General features: G+C 47.2%; 1 protein-coding gene across 2 annotated transcripts in view; it reads right to left on the bottom strand.

Moving 5' to 3' along the window:
* The window catches only part of Rhbdl3 (rhomboid like 3), a 68,970-nt gene that overhangs the window by 21,241 nt on the left and 26,995 nt on the right, over positions 1-20,734 (bottom strand). For both annotated transcript variants that reach the window (XM_004664584.2, XM_004664585.2), the window contains 3 exons: positions 15,760-15,908; positions 9,874-9,986; positions 2,106-2,206 (listed from right to left, as the gene is read on the bottom strand). In XM_004664584.2, the coding sequence (XP_004664641.1) occupies positions 2,106-2,206; positions 9,874-9,986; positions 15,760-15,908 (363 nt within the window). The remainder of the gene's footprint in view (positions 1-2,105; positions 2,207-9,873; positions 9,987-15,759; positions 15,909-20,734) is intronic.

The raw sequence follows: 20,734 nt of genomic DNA, 5'->3' as shown, positions 1-20,734 counted from the left end.
GGAACTTCAATATCTCAATTTCTTTTCTTTTTCTAAAAAAAATATTTATTTAAGAGAGATAAAGAGGCAGATATATAGACAGAATGGGTGTGCCAGGGCCTCCAGCCATTACAAACAAACTCCAGGTACATATGCCACCCTGAGCATATGGCTTATGTGGGTCTTGGGAAATCGAACCTGGGTCCTTAGACTTTGCAGGCAAGTGCCTTAACTGCTAAGCCATCTCTCCAGCCCTCAATTTCTTGAGCTATATATATATATATATGGCTGGGTGTGGTGGTGCTTGCCTTTAATTTCAGTACTCAGGAGGCTGAGGTAGGAGGATTGCCGTGAGTTCGAGGCCAGTTTGAGACTACGCAGTGAATTCCAGGTCAGCCTGGGCTAGAGCGAGACCCTACCTTGAAAAACAAACACACACACACACACACAAACAAAAACAACAACAAGAAAAACCAAAAACACTTATTTGAGAGAGAGAAAGAATGGTGCACCAGGGCCTCTGGCTGCTGCAAATTAACTCCAGACACGTGTTCTGTAATACTTCTTGCATCTGGCCTTCAATAGGTACTGGGGAATTGAACCTGGGGCCAACACACTTTGCAAGCAAGTACCTTTAGCCACTAAGCCATCTCCCCAGCACCTCAATTTATTTTTTTATCTTTCTTTCCTTTCTTTTTTCTTTTAAGGTAGAATCTTGCTGTAGCCCCGGCTGACCTGGAACTCACTCTGTTGTCTCAGGTTGGCCTCAAATTCATGGCTATCCTCCTATGTCTGCTTCCTAAGTGCTGAGATTAAAGGCATGTGCCATCATACCCCACTAAAGTTCTTTTTTTTTTTTTTCTTTTCTTTTTGGTGCTTGAACTCATAGAGCCTCATACATACTAGGCAAGAGCTCTACTGCTGAGCTACGACATCTCAATTTCTTCCCTTGAAGGTTCTGTCTATCCTGAATCCACCTTGGTCTCTTCTATAAGGAGCAACAAGTTAACATTTAAGTGTTTATTTTCGTTTTCTTCCTTTCTTAAAAAAAAAAAATTATTTGTTTATTTAAGAGAGAGAGGAAGGGAGGGAGAAAGTATGGGTGCAACAGGACCTTTAGTTGCTGCAAACAAACTCCAGAGCACGCACCACTTTGTGCATCTGGCTTTATGTGGGTACTGAGGAATCAAACCTGGGTCCTTAGGCTTTGCAAATAAAGTACCTTAACCACTGAGCCCTCTCTCCAGCCCCTATTTTCATTTTCTCCATGTCAGAGATGTGTAACCCAAGGCGCAAAGCAGTCAGTGTGTTGCCACGGTGACCCTTTAAGGAGACTTCAGGGAGCCAGACCTAAGCTGCCTGGCTCCAAAGCCCATGCTCTTACCTACCAGACTGCACTGTAAAGAGGGTGGAAGGAAGCAGAATGGGGTCTCATCACTGTGAGGGGCTAGGGTAGAGAATAATGCTTGAATGGCTGTCAGAAGACGTGGGTTCAAAACCAGATTTTACAACTAATTTGATTGTGACTTTGGACAGATCATTAATCACTCAAGGCCTCTTTTCCTATTTGAGAATTTGGGTGAGATGACCTTTAAAGTCCTCTTACTTTTTTTTCTTTTTATTTATTTGACAGAGAAAGAGGGAAAGAGAGAGAGAATGGGCGCGCCAGGGCCTCCAGGCACTACAAACACCAGACGCGTGTGCCTCTAGAGCATCTGGCTAATGTGGGTCCTGAGGAATCGAACCTGGGTCCTTTGGCTTTGCAGGCAAACTCCTTAACTGCTAAACCATTCCTCCAGCTCCCTCTTACTTTTAACAACGAACCAGAAAGAATTCCAATGACCACACATATCAGTGGCCAAATTTTTAATACTTTTTTAAAAGTTACCAGATGGGAAATATGTGGAATAGGGAGACAAGCATACTCACAGGCTGGAGAAAATGTAAACTGGTCTGGGAGAGACCTACTGATATGGGTCTATAAAGAGGGAGGACGGGGTTGAACTCTGCCACCAGCCATGTCTGTCTGGCACTTGGCAAAGCCAGCTCCAGCAGATGAATGCCCAGGCCCATTAATGGCAGAGGAGAGAGGCTGGGAAGATGTACAGGGAACAGAGATAGCTCACCATGACGATGTTGGCTAGGTGGGCAGAGACGAGAGCATACACCCCTCCAGAAGACCCCACAACAGGCGCAGTCATGTCAGCCACAGACACAGCCAAGGACCCTGGCACAGAAAGAGTAAGAACTGTCAGGAACGCTGCACCCAGCTGCCCAGCCCAGCCCAGCCCGTGGATTCTGCCATCCGAATGGCAGGAAGGCTCCACAGCAAGAGGCTCCACCTTTACGGCCTTTGATGCCACACTGCCTTGGAGCTTCCTAGCAGAAAAAACACCTCGATGCAACCTTCTCGGTCTTCAAGACGGGAAACCCAGACTTAAAGTGTAAAGTCTGACTGGCTCTGCGTGCAACTGGGATCCTGACAAGGTCATCTGCCCTTCATCCCAACCTCTGCCCAACACTTAATGGTGTTAAGGTTCTGGAACGGCAGCAAAAATACCCAGAGAGAGCTGCCGCATGAGCACAGTATGTGTGATGCACTGCATGTTTCTCCCTTCTGTTCTCACGGCTGAGCTTTCAGACAGGTGTTAATAGCCTCACTCCAGACACAAGGAAAAACTCAGAGCCCTGGGTCTTCTGGTGGAAAATGCTAGAACAAGGATGTTGTATAGAAAATCCCTCCACATTGAAGGCAGTAAACAACTACTACCAGCTTTATCAAAAGCAGCTGGGGCAACTCCTGAGACACAGGCACGGGGAGAGCCACCAGACCCCCCCCCGGAGAGCTCGGGCATCCCCGCTAGTAGCATGCGCAGACACACAGGTCTCACGGCCTCAGAGGGAGACAGAGTAGACAGAGGGTAAAAGGTCCAGGGACAATCGAGTTCCACCCAGGTGGTTTCTTTGGAGTCTCCATGCTCTGTAAATCCCATCCCCCAGGCTGAGGGAAGGGTATCCGCAGGGGTAATCCCCACACAGTGAACCCCAGTGAAGCTCAGGGGTCTCCATACTCTTGGACAGAGACAAGGAGAATCTAGAAGCTACTACGAGGAGGCCATCGTTCAGGGTGGACTTCTTGGTGGTGTAGCTGCTCTGGGGTTGCCATGTTTTGTAGGTAAGCCTTCACCCTGAGGCTATGGGAAGAGGGTGGGGGGGGGAACAGGGACAATCCTGACACAGCTGTAACTGAGCAGCCACAGGGAGGTCGTCATCTAGGATAGGATGAGACGTCTAGGCGATATGGTTGCTTTAGGGGCTCCACGTTCCTGTATGCAACCCCTTATTCTACTCTGTAAGTATCCCCCAATAAAGTCACTGATTCACCAAACTGGTTTTGGTGCAATCATACTTTGGTCTGTCACCTGAGCCCTGTCTGAAGTAAAGATGTGTGTGTGTTTGTGCATCTGCTCAGGTGAAAACTTTCCTGCAACCCAGGACTTTATTTATTTATTTAGTGCTAGGAATCACACCTAAGGTCTTACACAAGCTAGGAAAGCACTTTGCCATGAGTTATAGCTTTAGTTCCAAGCCCATGTTGACCAAGTTCAGTGGAAGCCACTCCTCCTTACACTGATTTGGGGGGCTGCCTCTACCTCTTCCCACGCCTCCCTTTGCTCAGCTGCATCCAAAAACCTGCTTAACATCACCTCTGACCTTCCTCCAGCTGACTAAAATCACAAAAGGCCCAGAGGCTCTCCCAAGTGGGGCCTCTCTGGAGGGATAATGTCCTTGAAAAGTCTCTAAGAGAGTGATGTCACACTCTCTGGGGGATAGGGAAGTCTACTGCTCTTGGTCTGTGGGATGACAAACTTTGGTCCGGGAGGGAAGCAGGGCAAAGAGGAGATGGGGAAATTTATTGTTCTGGTCACATTTAAATGTGATCAATGCTTTGGCTTCCAGGGAAGGACGCAGAAGACTAAAAATAACTAGGTGGAGGGGGGGCGGTTGGCAGTGAGTAGCGGCTGCCCTGAGTGAGCAAGCAGAAACCACCACTGGAAAATGCTCGCAGGCTCAGGAGCCAATTAGTTCCTGAGAGAAGAGGGACAGGCAAAGAGCTGAATCCAGCAGGTCCCACAGGAGTGGGGGGACTCACACATGACCCAGAGCCCCTGAACATCTAGATTTGGACATGCAGAAGTCCCCATGGGAACATCATCAGCTGCCCTGCCCACCTCCCTGCGGCCCCTTCTCCAGGTTTTTGCATTCGCAAAATCATTCAGGGAAGAGATCCCCAACAACTTCTTGCTACCAGGGGAGATGTAATCTCTCAGGAAAACAAAACAAAACCCAAAAACCCAAGCTGTCATGAACTGGGAACCCCCACGTCACTTGCCCCGATCAGGGCGACTATAAATCTTCATCTCTTTCATGGCTTCCCTCTGGCTTTAATTTGGTATTGATCTATTGTCAGATAACCTTTCCTTTCTCTTCTTGTTTTATGGCCTAGCCACAGAGTCAGTCATATATATAACAGAAAGAAAGAAAAAAAATCCCAGGGTGGCAAACAGGCAGCAGGGATCTGCATGACAAAGGATTCCCATGCTCTCCTGGCTGGCTGGCAGTCAGAGAAGGCTCATGGCTGGGCTGAGCAGGGCTGGCTGCCCAAGCCACTCCTCATTAATTATTGTTTGCAGCGAGGAAGCCTCAGGCCTCCCCTGGCTGGCCTCTTTCTCCCACAGAACAAACTGGGCTCCCTGCATCAGGGCCAGGGAGGCGTCAGGGCAGCCTCCAGTCAGGGAAGGGACCTGCTAGGGTCACGCCTGCACAGCACTGACCTTTTTCTCCCTCCTGCCCGGCCCTGTGTTTACAGTCTTGACCCCAGGGCCAGGGGCCAGCTTGGGATCAGGGCAGGAGGAGTATGGAATGGGGTTGTGGCTGGGCAGTTATGTGACCTTGGCCATTGCTTCTGAATTCTTTGGACTTCAGTTTTGACATGTATGAAATAAGGAAGTCTAAGGCTTCCCAAATTCCAAGCAATGAAACCCCCTTTTCAAAGGAAATCTTTTTGGGGGCCTCTAATTCACTGTGCATAGCACACAGCCCCTCTGGCCAAATGGGTTGAGGTCTGGGAGCAAAGCTGTCTCTCCACTAGAGGAGCCTCTGTGTTCCTCCTGGAGAGGAACGTCAATAACTCCAGACTTGGCTGAAGAGCCAAGATCCTATTCTACAAGCTGGAACTACCTGCCCAGGTTTCCCTAAGGTTCCTGTCTATCTATCAGCAGGAAATGGAGGAACTGTCTGGGACCAAACACTACAAGGGATGTACACACCTTGAGTGGTACAGGACATCTGAGGGTACGTGTGGGCCAAGCAGGATTCCTTAACTCGTGGCCAGTAGAAAGCTCATGAAGGTAGGAGGGATAGAGGACTGGGAACTGAACTGCCAAACCTCACCTCTGCACAGCACAGACCCAGGGGCACTTCTAGTAAGGGCCGCTAGAGGCCACAGATAACGGAAAATGGAACATTCTTAATCCTTAATCCTGGTGACCTTGCCATAAGGCACATCTGTGATTACTCTTAGCCTGGAAAGTTTGAAGGTAGGTGCTCTAATAGCTCCTCTGGCCATTAGCAAGAACCCAAATAAAAACTGACAGAAGACCTGGCCTGCTGGCGCACACCTTTAATCCCAGCACTGCAGAGGCAGAGGTGGGAGGATTGCCATAAAGTCAAAACCAGCCTGAGATTGCATGGTGACTTCCAGGTCAGCCTGGGCTAGAACAGGTCCCTACCTTGCAAACAACAAAAACCTGACAGAGTCCTGGAGGGATGGCTCAGCGGTGAAGGTGCTTGCCTGACCAGGGCTTGATTCCCCAGGACCCACATAGGCCAGATGCACAAGGTGGCACATGCATCTGGCGTCCATTTGCAATAGCTAGAGGCCCTGGCACACCCATTCTCTCTCTCTCTCTCTGCCTCTTTCTCTCTTAAAGAATATATTTTTTAAATACTAACAAAATATCTACCTTTAAGCAACCCAAATGTGTTAATTGATGTGCTCCTTTATGTACTTTACAGATATTTATTACCTAGTAGGTGCCAGGCTCCATGGATGCATATGTGGCTTCTATATAATCCATAAGAAATGGCTGTTCTCCTACTTAACATACTGGGTTTTATTTTTTTAAGATTTATTTTTATTTATTTGAGACAGAGAGTGAGAGAGAGTGAATGGGCATGCCAGGACTTCTAGCCACTGCAAACCAACTCCAGATGCATGTGCCACCATATGCATCTGTCTTATGTGGGACCTGGAGGATCAAATCTGGGTCCTTAGGATTTCACAGGCAATGCCTTAACTGCTAAACCATCTCTCCAGCTCAAGATACTGGTTTTTAAAGTACTTAAACTGTTAGTGACATAACAGCCTTTATTTATTTGAGAGTTAGGCCGGGGGGGGGGATGGGAATGTATGCACCAGGGCCTCTAGCCACTTCAAACAAACTCCAGACGCATGTGCCACCTTGTACATCTGCCTTATGTAGGTACTGGGGAGTGGAATCTGGGTCCTTAGGCTACACAGGCAAGTGCCTTAACCACTAAGCCATCTCTCCAGCCCCACAATTAGTCTTTAGTGACTTTCATATTGGCCACAGGTGTTAGCAGCACAAGGCCCTATTAGCCTATTAGTTCTATTAGCTAGGCTAAGTGAGCAAGTCATTTCATCGCTCTGAACTGCCTATAAAATGAGGGTGATAGTACATACCTCACAGAATTGTGCACATGGGTGATGATACACATGACCTGTATTTGTAGGCCTGGAGCACTGTATATTCCAAATAGCAGTTTGACTATCATTGTTACAAAATGTGATGGCTTTGGACTTAGAACACTTTCATTGAGCAGGAATTACAGAGTAGGCCTAGATACCTATTAAGGCTGCCCTTGGTTTCTGTCAAGTTATCTGCACAAAGGGAAAGACCTATTTTTGATCCATCCTCCCTCTCTCTCTCTCTCTTTTGGATTTTTCAAGGGAGGATCTTCCTCTAGCCCAGACTGACCTGGAATTCACTATGTATTATCAGGGTGGCCTTGAACTCATGACAATCCTACTACCTCTGCCTCTTGAGTGCTGGGATTGAAGGCATGAGCCACCACTCCTGGCTTCTTTTGATTCTGTTCATATTACAGTAGGGTTTACAGGACAGCTTTGAGGTCACAGTCTGAGCATGAGCCCTGTTCTACCGCTTATGAGCTGTGTCTTCTTGGGCAAGTCACTTGTTGTTTGTTGGTGGTTTTTGCTTTGAGACAGAATTTATTTATTTATTTATTTCTTCTTTTTTTTTTTTCAAGGTAGTGTTTCACTCTAGCCCAGGCTGACCTGGAATTCACTATGTGGTCTCAGGATGGCATCGAACTCTCAGTGATCCTCCTACCTCTGCCACCCACATACCGGATTAAAGGTGTGCACCACCACACCCGGCCCTGTGTTGTTGTTTGTTTTGAGGCAGGGTCACTCACTCAAGCCCAAGCTGACCTGAAACTCCTTGTGTAGCCCCAAGTTGGCCTCAAACTGACAGCAATCCTTCTACCTTAGTCCCCTCCAAGTATAGGTGTGAGCCATCATGCCTGGTTTTGTCCATTAAAAAAAAAAATATTGTTATTGTTATTTATTTATTTGAGAGAGATATACAGAAATAGGCAGGTACAGAGAAAGAGAAAGAGAGAGAGAGAGAATGGGCATGCCAAGGCCTCCAGCCATTGCAAATGAACTCCAAACATGTGCGGCCCCTTGTGCATCTGGCTTACGTGGGTCCTGGGGAATGGAACCTGGGTCCTTTGCTTTGCAGGCAAGTGTCTTAACTACTAAGCCATCCCTCCAGCTTCAGAGTTTCTTTATGTAGCCCAGTCTGGCTTCAAACTCAGCCTCAGCCTCCTCAGAGCTGGGAGTATTGGTAGGTGCTACCACACCTGGATTTTTGCTTTTGTTCTGGGGGGGTGGGTAGGGGCTGGGGACTGAACCCAGGGCCTTCCCACTTATTTTTTTTAAATTTTTTGTTTATTTTTATTTATTTATTTGAGAGCGACAGAGAGACAGAGAGAAAGAGGCAGATAGAGAGAATGGGCACGCCAGGGTGTTCAACCACGGAAATGAATTCCAGACGCGTGCGCCCCCTTGCGCATCTGGCTAACATGAATCCTGGGGAATCAAGCCTCAAACTGGGGTCCTCAGGCTTCCCAGACCAGTGCTTAACTGCTAAGCCATTTCTCCAGCCCCCTTCCCACATATTAAACATAGTATCCACACCAGAAACAGAAGAACAGCCACCGCTTCATGGAGTGGTGCCAGACATGAACAACCACCACTGACTGTCCAGTCACAGTTTGCCCATCTGTAAATGGGCTCCCCTCTGGAAGATGACATGGCAGAGAGGGAGAGGGCACGGTAGGCAGACTATTTTACTCAATCCTGGAGGTTAATGACATGATTTGTGGTGACCAGGGTGCCATCTGATCAGAATCAATGGCTAGGGCACAGACGCCATGCCCTTGGCTCCACAGTGCAGCCCCACCGCCCCAGACCTTGGTGATGAGCCTTGCTTCTGTCTGCGTCTTCCCGCTGTGCACTGACATCACTGCGGAGCGATGCCTGTGCTGTCTCCCCGCTATGTCATCTGTTCTGGGTGAGGTCTGAGTCATTTTGAATCTTCTGTCTTCCAGGTTACTGGCATTCCATCTAATTGACTACTAACTGCAAGTGTTACGATTGTCTTCCCCGTTCCTCTCCATTTAGCATCTGGGACTCTGGAAATCTAGGTATGGAAATACAGCTATAAATCCCCAGGTGTCAGGACGAGCAGGTGTGTGGGTGGCTGAGCAAGTGTGCAACATGGAGGTGCTCACCCTGTCTTTGTGCAGGATGTGGTAGGCGGCGGGTTATGAGAAAGGCTTGCAGGGGCTCTGTCCAAGGCCCAAGGTGCTGACCACACAGAGGAGTAATGGAATCCACGCTGACAATCTCTCGGGCCAAGGGTTCACAAACCAGGGAGGGCATCCCCATGGGGGTGGGGTGAGAGCCCTCCCTTCCCTTTTTGATTTTGGACGACACTTCAGCCACCTTGGCCAAGGGTCGTTGCCTGCCTGTTGTTTACAAGGCTAAAGCTGCCCTGCTCTCCCGATGACAACCTTAATGCCACTGAGAAAGGATTAAGATCTTACTTTTAAACACACACTCACAAAGCTCCCCAGGGCCCAGCTGTCAAGCCATAGAGCTGGGGCGGCAAACCTTCCCCAGGCAGCGGTACGGCTGGGAGCTCCACGAGGGAGAGCCCTGCGCTCAGAAGCCTGACTGGGCTGCTGCTGGCTTCTCTGTAGAAACCAGCTTCGCCGCTGCCCCAGTTCACTTGCCCATCTCCCTCCACCAGGCACACATCAGCTTTCTCCGGATGGGGTGAGCAGCCCGAACCTCACAGGCCACTCTCCTGTACCATTAACAGCCCTGTTACCTCCCTCTGACTCCCCCCCCCCAAAAAAAAAAAACCCAGCAGGAAGATCTCATCCGTTCTCTCTTCAAGCTTGTTGGAACCAAGAGAGGTTTAAGGAATTGCCCCAAGTTTATAGTTACAACAAGGTAGCATGGCCACTGAAATTTGGTTAGCCGGCCTGTTCCCAATCCTGTGTTCTGCCCCCTTACCGTCACACATGGTGTGGGTGACTGTACCTTTCAGCCTCCCAGGAGGCCAAAGATTTGCCTGGAGGACAAGCCTCAATCGGGAAGCTCGGACATGAAGACCTGCGTGTGCCCAGGAAGCCTGGGCTTGTCCCCACCCATGTGGTTTTCCTGTGATGACTCTGAGAAGGCTTACCCCTTGGACACGGGGCCCACCCGCCTACCTGCCACAACGCCGGCCACGTAGACAAGCCCAATGCGGGTGGCTCCATGCACCATCTCCAGAGGCACCCCCACCAGCAGCTGCAGCACCACATTGAGTCCCAGGTGTTCTACCCTGTGACAGACCACACTCATTAACTCATTTAAACTGGGTGCCAACATGCGATAAAGCCGGGAGGGAACAGGGTTATCAGTACCTTTGAGCAGCTCATGGTCTGGGAAGAGGAAAGACCATGTGAACAGACCATCATGAAAAGAGCGTTCTTTACAGCCGGGGTGGGAACATGCATCCTGGACCTTCGGGTCTCACCTGTAGCTATGATGGGGACTAAACATGGCCAGGATCTAGCAGTTCCTGGGGTTAAGGGACCAAGGCCCTGAGAGCAGCAGTGACTGGCTGAAAGTCACAGCACCCAGATGTCTAACTGGCTCCATTCACCAGGCTCCACACTCACTCACTTTCTCCACTCTACCTGTAAGGGCTATTGATACTGAAAACAAAGATGTTCTCAAAGCAACTGAGGTATTCAAGAGACCTCTTACAGAGGGTATGACGATGCACGCCTTTAATCCCAGGACTCTTTTGGGAAGCAGAGGTAGGAGAATGTCAGTGAGTTTGAGGCCAGTCTGAGACTACATAGCGAATTCTAGGTCAGCCTGGGCTACAGCGAGACCCTATCTCTAAAAACCAAAAGAAGGCTCTCTTACAACAGCAACTTTGTGTTCCCTAAGAGTTTCCTAGGGGAAGGTTCTCCTTCATGGTGTGAGAAGTAGAACCTTTCTACTCCAAACCTCCGAGGGCTGGGAGAGGGACCCCACACTTTGTTCTCCTGTGATGCTCTTCCTTTGTATACTACTTGCCATCTGAGGCCAGATCTTGTCACCAAATGTGGGATGTTGAGCCAAGTTTATCATTGTTAGAAAAGATCCTAATGTTACTATTACTCAATCAATGTGAGGCTTTCAAGTTTACAAAGCACTTTAACATCCATTATCTCATTTAAATTGAGCCTATAGAACATGCACAGCTCTCTGGCTGTGGGTTAATTAATACAGAATACAGATTTTTTTAAAAATTTGTGTATATGTAAGTAGAAGAATAGATTAATGGGGATGAAAAGGCCTAAGTGAGGTTAGGGAAGATATTAAGTAAAGGAAAGTTGGAGGGAGGCTAATCAAAGTCTAAAAGTATATAAATAAATCATATGGAAACCTACTTTTTTGGACAATGGAACACACAGGAGCCATAGATTGTTACTAGAAAATTTTCAGTGCCAGGGATGGGATACCTCCAGTGAGTTGTTAGCCAGGGAGGTCCCTGATGCCCCCAAAACATTACAGGCCATTGCCGAGGCCCTTGGTTTCCCAACAGGAAGAGATGGTAAGACCCTATTGCTGAAGACTCCACATACTTGGGCTGCAAGGCCACTGAGAAATGCTGCTGGAACTCAGCTGAAAACCTCCTCCATGTAGACCAGCTAACAGAAAGCTGGAAAAAGCCACACTACATGCAGCTCAATGGGAGAGAGAGAAATCACCAGTGAAGATACTCAACAGTGGACACTATAAGCCTTACATTTGGCCAAACAGGCCAAATGAGCCAACAGGTGCAATAGTGGCACGTCTGTTATGGGGGAAACCACCTGCCCTCTAATTGGACTGGAGGCCCACTCCATGGAAGGGAATACATCCCTGATACTGAAAACCTACAACAAGGGTAGTCATGAGCCCTAGGGGTGTAACATCTGCTGCTGTCTGGCTAAATGTATATACTATGCTCACCAAACTGCCCAGTAAGCATTTCTCTTAATGTTCATACGCATATATTAATGCTACTTTCAGTTTTGGTTAGAGAAGCTTCTCTTTTCAGATGGTAGTGACCTTGGGATGACTTAGAAGGCATCATGGTGCTGGAAAGAAGTGACAGAGGAGTGCTCAGCACTGAAATATCTCTATCACACCTTCCAAGGCTCAGGGTCCATTGCAGAAGAGGAGGTGGAAAGAATGTAAGAGCCAAAGGAAGGATAGGACTCCTTACAACATACTCCTCCAGACACAAAATGGCCTGGATATCCATGATCTCATAGTGCCTGACACTACATGTATTTCTCCAGCCCAAATACAGAGGGCTTTTTGTTTGTTTCTTTTTTTTGTTTTTCAAGGTAGGGTCTCACTCTGGTCCAGGCTGACCTGGAATTAACTCTGTCATCTCAGGGTGGCCTTGAACTCATGGCAATCCTCCTACCTCTGCCTCCCCGAGTACAGGGATTAAAGGCATGCGCCACCACACCCAGCTTGTTTTTTTTTTTTTTTAATACTTTTTTGTTCATTTTTTATTTATTTATTTGAGAGTGACAGACACAGGTAGAAAGACAGATAGAGGGAGAGAGAGAGGATGGGCGCGCCAGGGCTTCCAGCCACTGCAAACGAACTCCAGATGCGTGCGCCCCCTTGTGCATCTGGCTAACATGGGACCTGGGGAACCGAGCCTGGAACCGGGGTCCTTAGGCTTCATAGGCAAGCGCTTAACTGCTAAGCCATCTCTCCAGCCCAGCTTGTTTGTTTTTTGAGGTAGGGTTTCACTGTAGCCCAGGCTGACCTGGAATTCACTATGTAGCCTCAGGGTGGCCTTGAATTCATGGTGATCCTCCTACCTCTGCCTCCCGAGTGCTAGGATTAAAGGCATGTGTCATCACGCCCGGCCTGAATAAAGATCTTACAAAAGAAAAAAAATATATATATAGGACATGAAAGTATAGAGGGAACTATGAGGGGGAAGAAGGGACTTAATAGAGAGAGGAGGGTAAAACAAGAAAAGCTAATGGGGAGAAAGAAGATAAACATTGGATATTTTCTCTCATATGCAGAAACTAGATTTCAGTTTATATAATGTTATGAAAGCAGAGGGAATATTTGGGGGCAGAAAGGACACCAACAGGAAGGAGAAAGAAGAAAGGGAAGTTGGAGAGTAAAGAGGAACAGAGTACAATGATGTACCAGTAAAAAATGTCGTAATGAAGCCAGGCGTGATGACGCACGCCTTTAATCCCAGCACTCGGGAGGCAGAGGTAGGAGGATCACGGTGAATTCGAGGCCACCCATAGTGAATTCCAGGTCAGGCTGGATTAGAGTGAGACATTGCCTCAAAAACAGCCACCCCCCAAATCGTAATGAAACCTATTACTTTTTATGCTAACTAAAGAAAATTAGTTTTTTCTTTTCTGGAGACAGGGTCTCATGTAACCCACTCTGGCATCAAACTTGCTGTGTAGCTGAGGAATCACAGGAACAAGGCCCAAGGTCATCCAGGGGTCGCAGCTGAGGGCACCAGCACCCTGCCGGCTGCTGCTCTGGGCACTAAGTGGTAGAGGTGGGGCAAGGTTTTGCAGGAAATGACCTTTCTCATTCCTCACTGTGCAGGATCAAGGAAGTCCTGAGGGCAGTCCTGGCAGACTGGCCTGAAGCCCTAGCCCGTGTACAGCTGTGGGTGCTCAGGAACCTGCAATACCTGCTGCCTCTGGATTGTGACTCCTGAGAACAAACACTGAAGCCTGACCTGCCTCTTCTCGCTGTTCCTTAGCTATGTGGAATCAAAGCTTGGGGGAGCAGTGCCTGGTCCTACCTACACAAAACTCTCATAATAGGAGGACAAGATGATGACATTCTAATAAAAGACAGGGGCTGAAGAGACGGCTAGGTGGTTAGGGCGCTTGCCTGTGAAGCCTAAGGGCCCAGGTTTGATTCTCCAGGTCCCATATAAGCCAGACGCACATGGTGGCACATGCATCTGGAGCTCATTTGCAGTGGCAAGAGATCCTGGCATGCCCATTCTTTCTCTCTCTGTTTCTAATAAATAAATAAAATAAATTAAAAAAAAAAAGACAGACCCAGGTGTGGTGGCGCATGCCTTTAATCCCTGCACTTGGGAGGCATAGGTAGATGGATCACTATGAGTTTGAGGCCACTTTGAGACTACATAGTGAATTCCAGGTCAGCCTGGGCTAGACAGTGAGACCCTACCTTGAAAAACCAAAACTAAAAAAGAAAAAAAGACAGACTAATTGAGAAGGGGAGGGGATAAGACAGAGAGTGGAGATATGAAGGAGAAACCGAGGGAGGAGGGAATATCATGGTTTACTGTCTATAATTATGGAAGTTGTCAATAAAAAAAATAATTAAAAAAAAAAAGAGTCTGGGATAAGCCAGGCATGGCCCACAGCCTGTTTCAGTGACTCACTGTGATGTTTGCCAGCAAATGCTGACGCGTCTCCTCACCCTCGCCTCCCACTCCCTCCACAGGCGGTGGCTAGTGATGGGCCCTCGTGCCTGCCGGGTGCATGGCAGGAAGGGGGCTCACCACAGCCCTCATTCTCCATGTGGGTCTTTCTGCTGAGGCGCAGAATGTCAGCGCCCTGAGGGCCAGAGTGATCCCCTTTCCCGTTTCTACCATAGGTCAGGTGACCCCAGGGTATTTTCCCCCAAGTAGAGATTTTCCCTCATTTCTCAGGAGGGGCTGGAAGAGACACCATCCAGCTTGTGCCCGGGGTCTCTGTTGTTTCAACTCAGGGCTACTCCTGTGTATTAAGCCCTAAGGCCAAGTCCCCAAGGGATTTGGACCTGGTAGCCACCTGGACAGCAGACAGGGCCTCAGCCTGCAACAGGAGACACCAGGGTGAACTAACTACACTCTGGCCCCAAAAGAGGTCACAGAGCTCTGCAAAAAGAAGGTATAGTTATTCCAAGGATTCCTCAGACCTCACGACATACAGAGACCACCCTGGGCAGAACGTAGCTCTAATAAATTAGTCCTTTATGTCATTTATGAGGTGGTCACACACACTGCCTTTTGGATGATCACTTAAAATTTTTTTTTAATTTTTAATTTTATTTATTTGAGAGAGGGAGAGAGAGAGAATGGGCATGCCAGTTCCTCCAGCCACTGCAAACAAACTCCAGACGTGTGCGCCCCTTGTGCATCTAGCTAATGTGGGTCCTGGGGAATCAAACTGAGTTCCTTTGGCTTTGCAGGCAAACGCCTTAACCACTAAGCCATCTCTCCAGCCCCAGATGGTCACTTTTTGCTTTGGCCAGTAGAAGTACAGAATAGCAACTACTTTTAGCAATAAACAGAACTGTGTATGTGTGTGCTGCTTCCACTGCTAGATTTTAGCATTTTTCTACTTATTTGTCCTTTCCCACAAGCTCAATAACTGACCAGTATCTAAGTTATAGTATTAAATGAGTTTTAAGTAGCTCTTTTAAATCCTGCATCCAAGCTGATGAAAACAAACTAAAAACTCAATTCCAGGGTCCAAGGTATAGTTTAGTCATAGAACACTTGCCTAGCATTTAAAAGGCTCTGGGAAGCTGGAAGAATGGTGCAGCAATTAAGGCACTTGCCTGTGAAACTTAAGAACCCAGGTTCAATTCCCCAGGACTCATGTAGAGCCAGATACACTAGATGGCACATGCATCTGGAGTTCATTTGCAGTGGCTAGAGACCCTGGCACACACATTCTCTCTATGTATATCTGCCTTTATCTCTCTCTCTCAAATAAGTAAATAAATAAATTTTTTAAGGCTCTGGGTTTAATCTTTGACATTGCAAAAACGTTAATTAAGCTGGGCATGGTGGCAAACACCTTTAATGCCAGCATTTGGGAGGCAGAGGTAGGAGGATTACCGTGAGTTTGAGGCTACCCTGAGACTACATAGTGAAGCCCAGGTCAGCCTAGGGTAGTGCAAGACCCCATCTCAAGAAAACAAAACCAAAAAAATTTAATTAAAATGTATGCATATGTAAATATGTGTCTATACATTTGAATCCAGCTGATCTGGACCACATATTTTTCCACATGGATTCACAGTAGGGAAAGACAGATACTCACCCCGCATGCATGAAGATGTAGGTCAGGTAGCGCCAGGCCTGTGCTCGGAGTTGGGGGTGGTAAACTAGGGAGTTCTTCAGGTAGTGAGGATGGGTCACTTGCAGCACAAACTGATCCAGCGACACCCCATTATAGAGGAAAAAGGCAACCTGGATGAAGCATAGCATGGGGAAGAAGTCTGTTACTAGGCACAAGATTGCCCAGAAGCCCCTCCCCATGCTTATGAGTATAGGGGACCCTACAGGAAGCTGCCATCCTGTCCTGAAAGTGCCCGTAGCCAGTGCCCACTTAGTGAAAATAATTCCTTGCCTCACTTCTATTTGATTTGCGTGTGTTACATGGTTACTTGATCTTACTCACTGACTACATTTCCTTGGTGGGTTTGGAGAATTTTAAACCTTTATTCTAGTCATAATGCACTCATTCCACACAGGCTGACTTCAAACAGAAACACTGTTGTAGAATAAAGCCTACCATCTTGCCCAGTTTTCAGCATAGAGCTTAATGCTATTCAATATATCCACATCATGCTACCATCACTATTATCCATCCACAGAATTCATCAGCAAAACTGAAGCATACCCATGAACACTCTCATTGCCCCCCCCAAAAAAAACCCACATACTTGACAACCATTACCTTCTACTTTCTGCTTACATGTGTCACCTACGCTAGGGCTCCATAGAGCTGAGGTCACACAGCATTCCTTTCTCTGTCACTGGCCTATTTCGCTTAGTATGTTCTTAGGGTAGACCCACGTTGTCACATGGGTCAGAATTTCTTCCCTTCTTTTTATCTTAGTATTTTTATTTATGTATATGTGTGTGCCAAGGCCTCTTGCCACTGCAAAAGAATGTCAGATGTACCACTTTTTGTGTCTGGCTTTACATCGGTACTAGAGAACAGAACCTGCACGCACAGGCTTTGTAGGTAAGCACCTTTAACTGCTGAGCCATCTCCTCAGCCCCTCCTTCCTTCTTTCTTGGGGAAGGGTTATAATGTAAGGTCTCCCTGAGTAGCTTGGGTTGGCCTGAAGCTTGTTATGCAGGCCACCGGGCTCATGATCCTCCTGCCCTGGCACCCAGAGTGCTGAGGTCAGAGGCCTGCACTACCATGCCTGGGCGAGTTTCCTTCCTTGTGAAGACAGAGTAATATTCCAGCATGTGTGTCTGTTGGATTTTGTTTATGCATTCATGTGTCAGTGGATACTTAGATTCTTCCACTTTTTGCAAATAATGGCACTATGAGCATAAGTATTCATTATCTATTTACTATATGTACCAGTCGTGGTGGCGCACGCCTTTAATCCCAGCACTTGGGAAACAGAAGTAGGAGGATCACTGTGAGTTTGAGGCCACCCTGAGACTACATAGTGGATTCCAGGTCAGCCTGGGCTAGAGGAAGATAAGACAACAAAACAAATTTATTGTATGTGTGGACATGGGTGCACATGCCATGGCACACGTGGAAATTAGAGTGCAACTTCGAGATGTCTGTGCTCCATCTTCTTTGAGATAGGTTTTCTAGCCACTGCAAATCAACTGCTTGACTGTAAACTCAGACAAGCTGGCCCAAGAGCTTCCAATTCTCCTGGCTCTGCCTCCCATTGTCTAAGGTGCTGGGATCACAGATGTGTATGCCACTCTGCATCTAGCTTACATGGATACTAAGGAATTGAATCTTAGCCCGCAGACTTTGCAAGCAAGTACCTTTAACCACTGGGCCATGTCCCAGTCCTTAGTATCTTGTTTAACTGCTTTCAACTCTGAAGAGGAACTGGTAGATGAGATCATAACCTTTAAGTTTTTTTTTTTTTTTCAAGGTAGGGTCTCAGCTCTAGCCCAGACTGACCTGGAATTCACTATGTAGTCTTAGGGTCACCTTAAACTCATGGTGATCCTCCTGCCTCTGCCTCCCCAGTGCTGGGATTAAAAGCATCCACCACCATGCCTGGATAAATTAAACTTTTTGAAGAAATGAATGCAGAAATGAATGGTTTCACCATTTTCCACTGCTACCATCAATCAGCACACAAAGGTTCCATATTTCCCAGGTCTTTACCTACATTTCATATAAGTTGACTCTGCAGACAACTAAGGCACATTTCCTTCCATCCTAAAAGGGTGTTTAGTTTTTAAATATTATATTTATTAGAGAGAGAGAGGCAGATATATATGGAGAGAGTGGACAAGTCAGGGCCTCTAGCCACCTTGTGTATCTGGCTATATGTGGGTACTGGGGAATCGAACCTAGGTCCTGAGACTTTGCAGGCAACTGCTAAGCCATCTCTCCAGCCCAGGGTGTTTATTTTGGTTAATTTTGGAGCTCAAGAGAGAGGTGGGAGAGAGACAACAGGGAGAGAGAATGGGCACAGCAGGGCTTCTTGCTGCTGCAAACAAACTTCAGACACATGCACCACTTTGTGCATCTGGCTTATGTGGGTACTAGGGAATTGAACTCAGGCCATCAGGCTTTGCAAGCAAGCACCTAAACTTCTGAGCATCTCTCTAGGCCCGGGAACTCTCTGTTTTCAAAGAAGGGTCTCGTGCTAGCCTAGGCTAACCTAGAATTCACTCTGTAGTCTCAGAATGGCCTCAAACTCAGGTGATCCTCCTACCTCAGCCTCCCAAGTGATGGGATTAAAGGCATGTGCAACCATGCCAAGCTCCCTGGAACCCTTGATGAAACACATCACTGTGACCCTGTGCTCTTAATTAGAGGTAGGAGGAATGCCGTGAGTTCGAGGCTACCCTGAGACTCCATAGTGAATTCCAGGTCAGCCTGAGCTAGAGTGAGACCCTACCTCAAAAAAAAAAAAGAGTAATGAAGTAGCTGGGTGTGGTGGTGGTCCCAGCGCCCCCTGGTAGGCACAGGCAGGAGTATGAGGTTGAGGGCAGCTGTGGTCTACACAGACGCTTTCTCAATGTAACAGACAAACAGCAACAATAACAATGGTAAAGTTTGCCACAGAGCCTGCCTGGTGCACAGCTCATGCTCAGTGAAGAAAGCTATATGTGCCAGACTGGCCTGTCTAGAATAAGCCATAGACTAAGGCCACGGTGATTCTGCACTCTCCAAGAAGCTGCTCTTAGGGCTGGGGATGTAGCCCAGGGGTAGCATGCTTGCCTAGCAGGCGTGAGGCCCTAGGTTCAATCCCCAGCACTGCAATATGAAACAAACAAACAAAAAAAAAAAAAAACACCAAAAGGTGCTCCTCTATGGAGTGCTGTTTGGGTGGCCTGGCAACAAATTCAGCATCCAAGGCATATCATGATTATTGGTCCTCAAATAGAAGTCAATAAATAGACCAACAGTACTGAACTTGAAGAACGCATCTAAGAATATCTCAGAAAAATCACGACTTCAGTATGCACTTGGAAGAAGCCATAACAACAGAGAATCTCTGGCCAACAAAACAGCTCAGAGAGCTTAAGTATATACATATATACATACATACATACATATATATATATATATATATATACACACACACACACACATACACACACATATACATACACATACACACATATACATATATATATACACATACATACATACACACACATACATATATATGTATATGTATATATATATGTATGTGTGTGTGTGTGTATATAATTTATTGGAGGGGGTCAGAGAGAGACAGAATAGGCATACCAAGGCCTCTAGTCACTACAACTGAACTCCAGATGCATGTATCACCTTGTGCATTTGGCTTTATGTGGGTACTGAGGAATTGAGCCTGGGTCCTTAGGCTTCACAAGCAAGTGCCTCAATCACTAAGCCCCATCTCTCCAGCCCCAGAGAGCTTGTTTTTGTTTTTTATTTTGTTTGTTTTGTTTTGGCTTTGGTTTTGGTTTTGTTTTAGGCAGGGTCTCATTTTGTAGCCCAGGCTGATCTCAACTCACTGTCTTGGCCTCTGGAGAGCTGGGATCACAGGTGTGGGCTACCACACCTGGCCAGACCAGGCATTTCTGACTTGGTGAAAGCCTAAGGATCTTGCCAGTTGATGAAGCAGAGCCATTACAAGAACATATGCAAAGGCGGTAATTAGGTGCCTGGCTTTGGAAGAGAATGGCAGAAGACTGGGAAACGCTTAAGGGAAGCCATACATACCTTTAGGAAGGGGGCTCGTGAGTGGGCTACATGGGTTCCTGGGTTGAACAACCAAGAAAATTGAGTTCCATTATATGGGTGTGACACAGAAAAAAAAGTGTGACACCCCCAAGTACCTTGGGAGTCTGTTGTCCACATAGGGGACTCTTTTTGCATGACAATAAATATGGTTGATTCCCTAGGGAGAGAATGTTCCTTAACACTGTGAAGCCTATATTTACTTGTTCATAAACACAACACGCTCTCCTAGAGATAAGTGTGTGCTGTTTTTGTTCTCAAAAAATAAAAAATAAAAAGCCCCCACAGCCACACTCTCTCTCTAAAGTGGGAGTGGGTGGGGGTTCTGGTGGGACGTGAAGTCCAGGGAATCGATGTCTGGCACTTCCTGGGGAAGAACGAAAGTAAATTGGCTTTGCTGAGTTTGTCTGGCTAAATCCTCCAATTAGTAAACTTAACACACTGTTTCTGTGGCTTTTTTTGGTGGGTGTGGCTATGTGGGGACTTTGCTGAAGCAAAAATCGTTTGAATTAAAAAGTGCTTGAAGTAATTATCTCTGCTTCTGCACAGTGACTCACACCTTCAATTCCAGCACATCCGGAGGCTGAGGCTAGGGAGTTTGAGGCCACCCTGGGTTACATAGTGAAACTCTCTCCCAAAAGCCAACCAACTTAAGGTGGGGAGATGGCTCAGCACTTAGAGGCACTTGCTCGCAAAGCCCAGACTTCACTTCCCCAGCACCTGAATGCAATGTGGTATTTGTATATGTGACCCCGAGACCTGTGATAATGGGAGGAAGAGCCAGGAGAACCTGAGGCTCACCGATTAGCAGTCTGGTGTTGTTTTGCAGCAGCAAGAG

Source organism: Jaculus jaculus, chromosome 9 (genome assembly GCF_020740685.1).
Source record: "Jaculus jaculus isolate mJacJac1 chromosome 9, mJacJac1.mat.Y.cur, whole genome shotgun sequence".
Taxonomy (NCBI): domain Eukaryota; kingdom Metazoa; phylum Chordata; class Mammalia; order Rodentia; family Dipodidae; genus Jaculus; species Jaculus jaculus.
The sequence above is the reverse complement of the archived record's forward strand: the minus strand, read 5'-3'. Positions and strand labels throughout refer to the sequence as shown.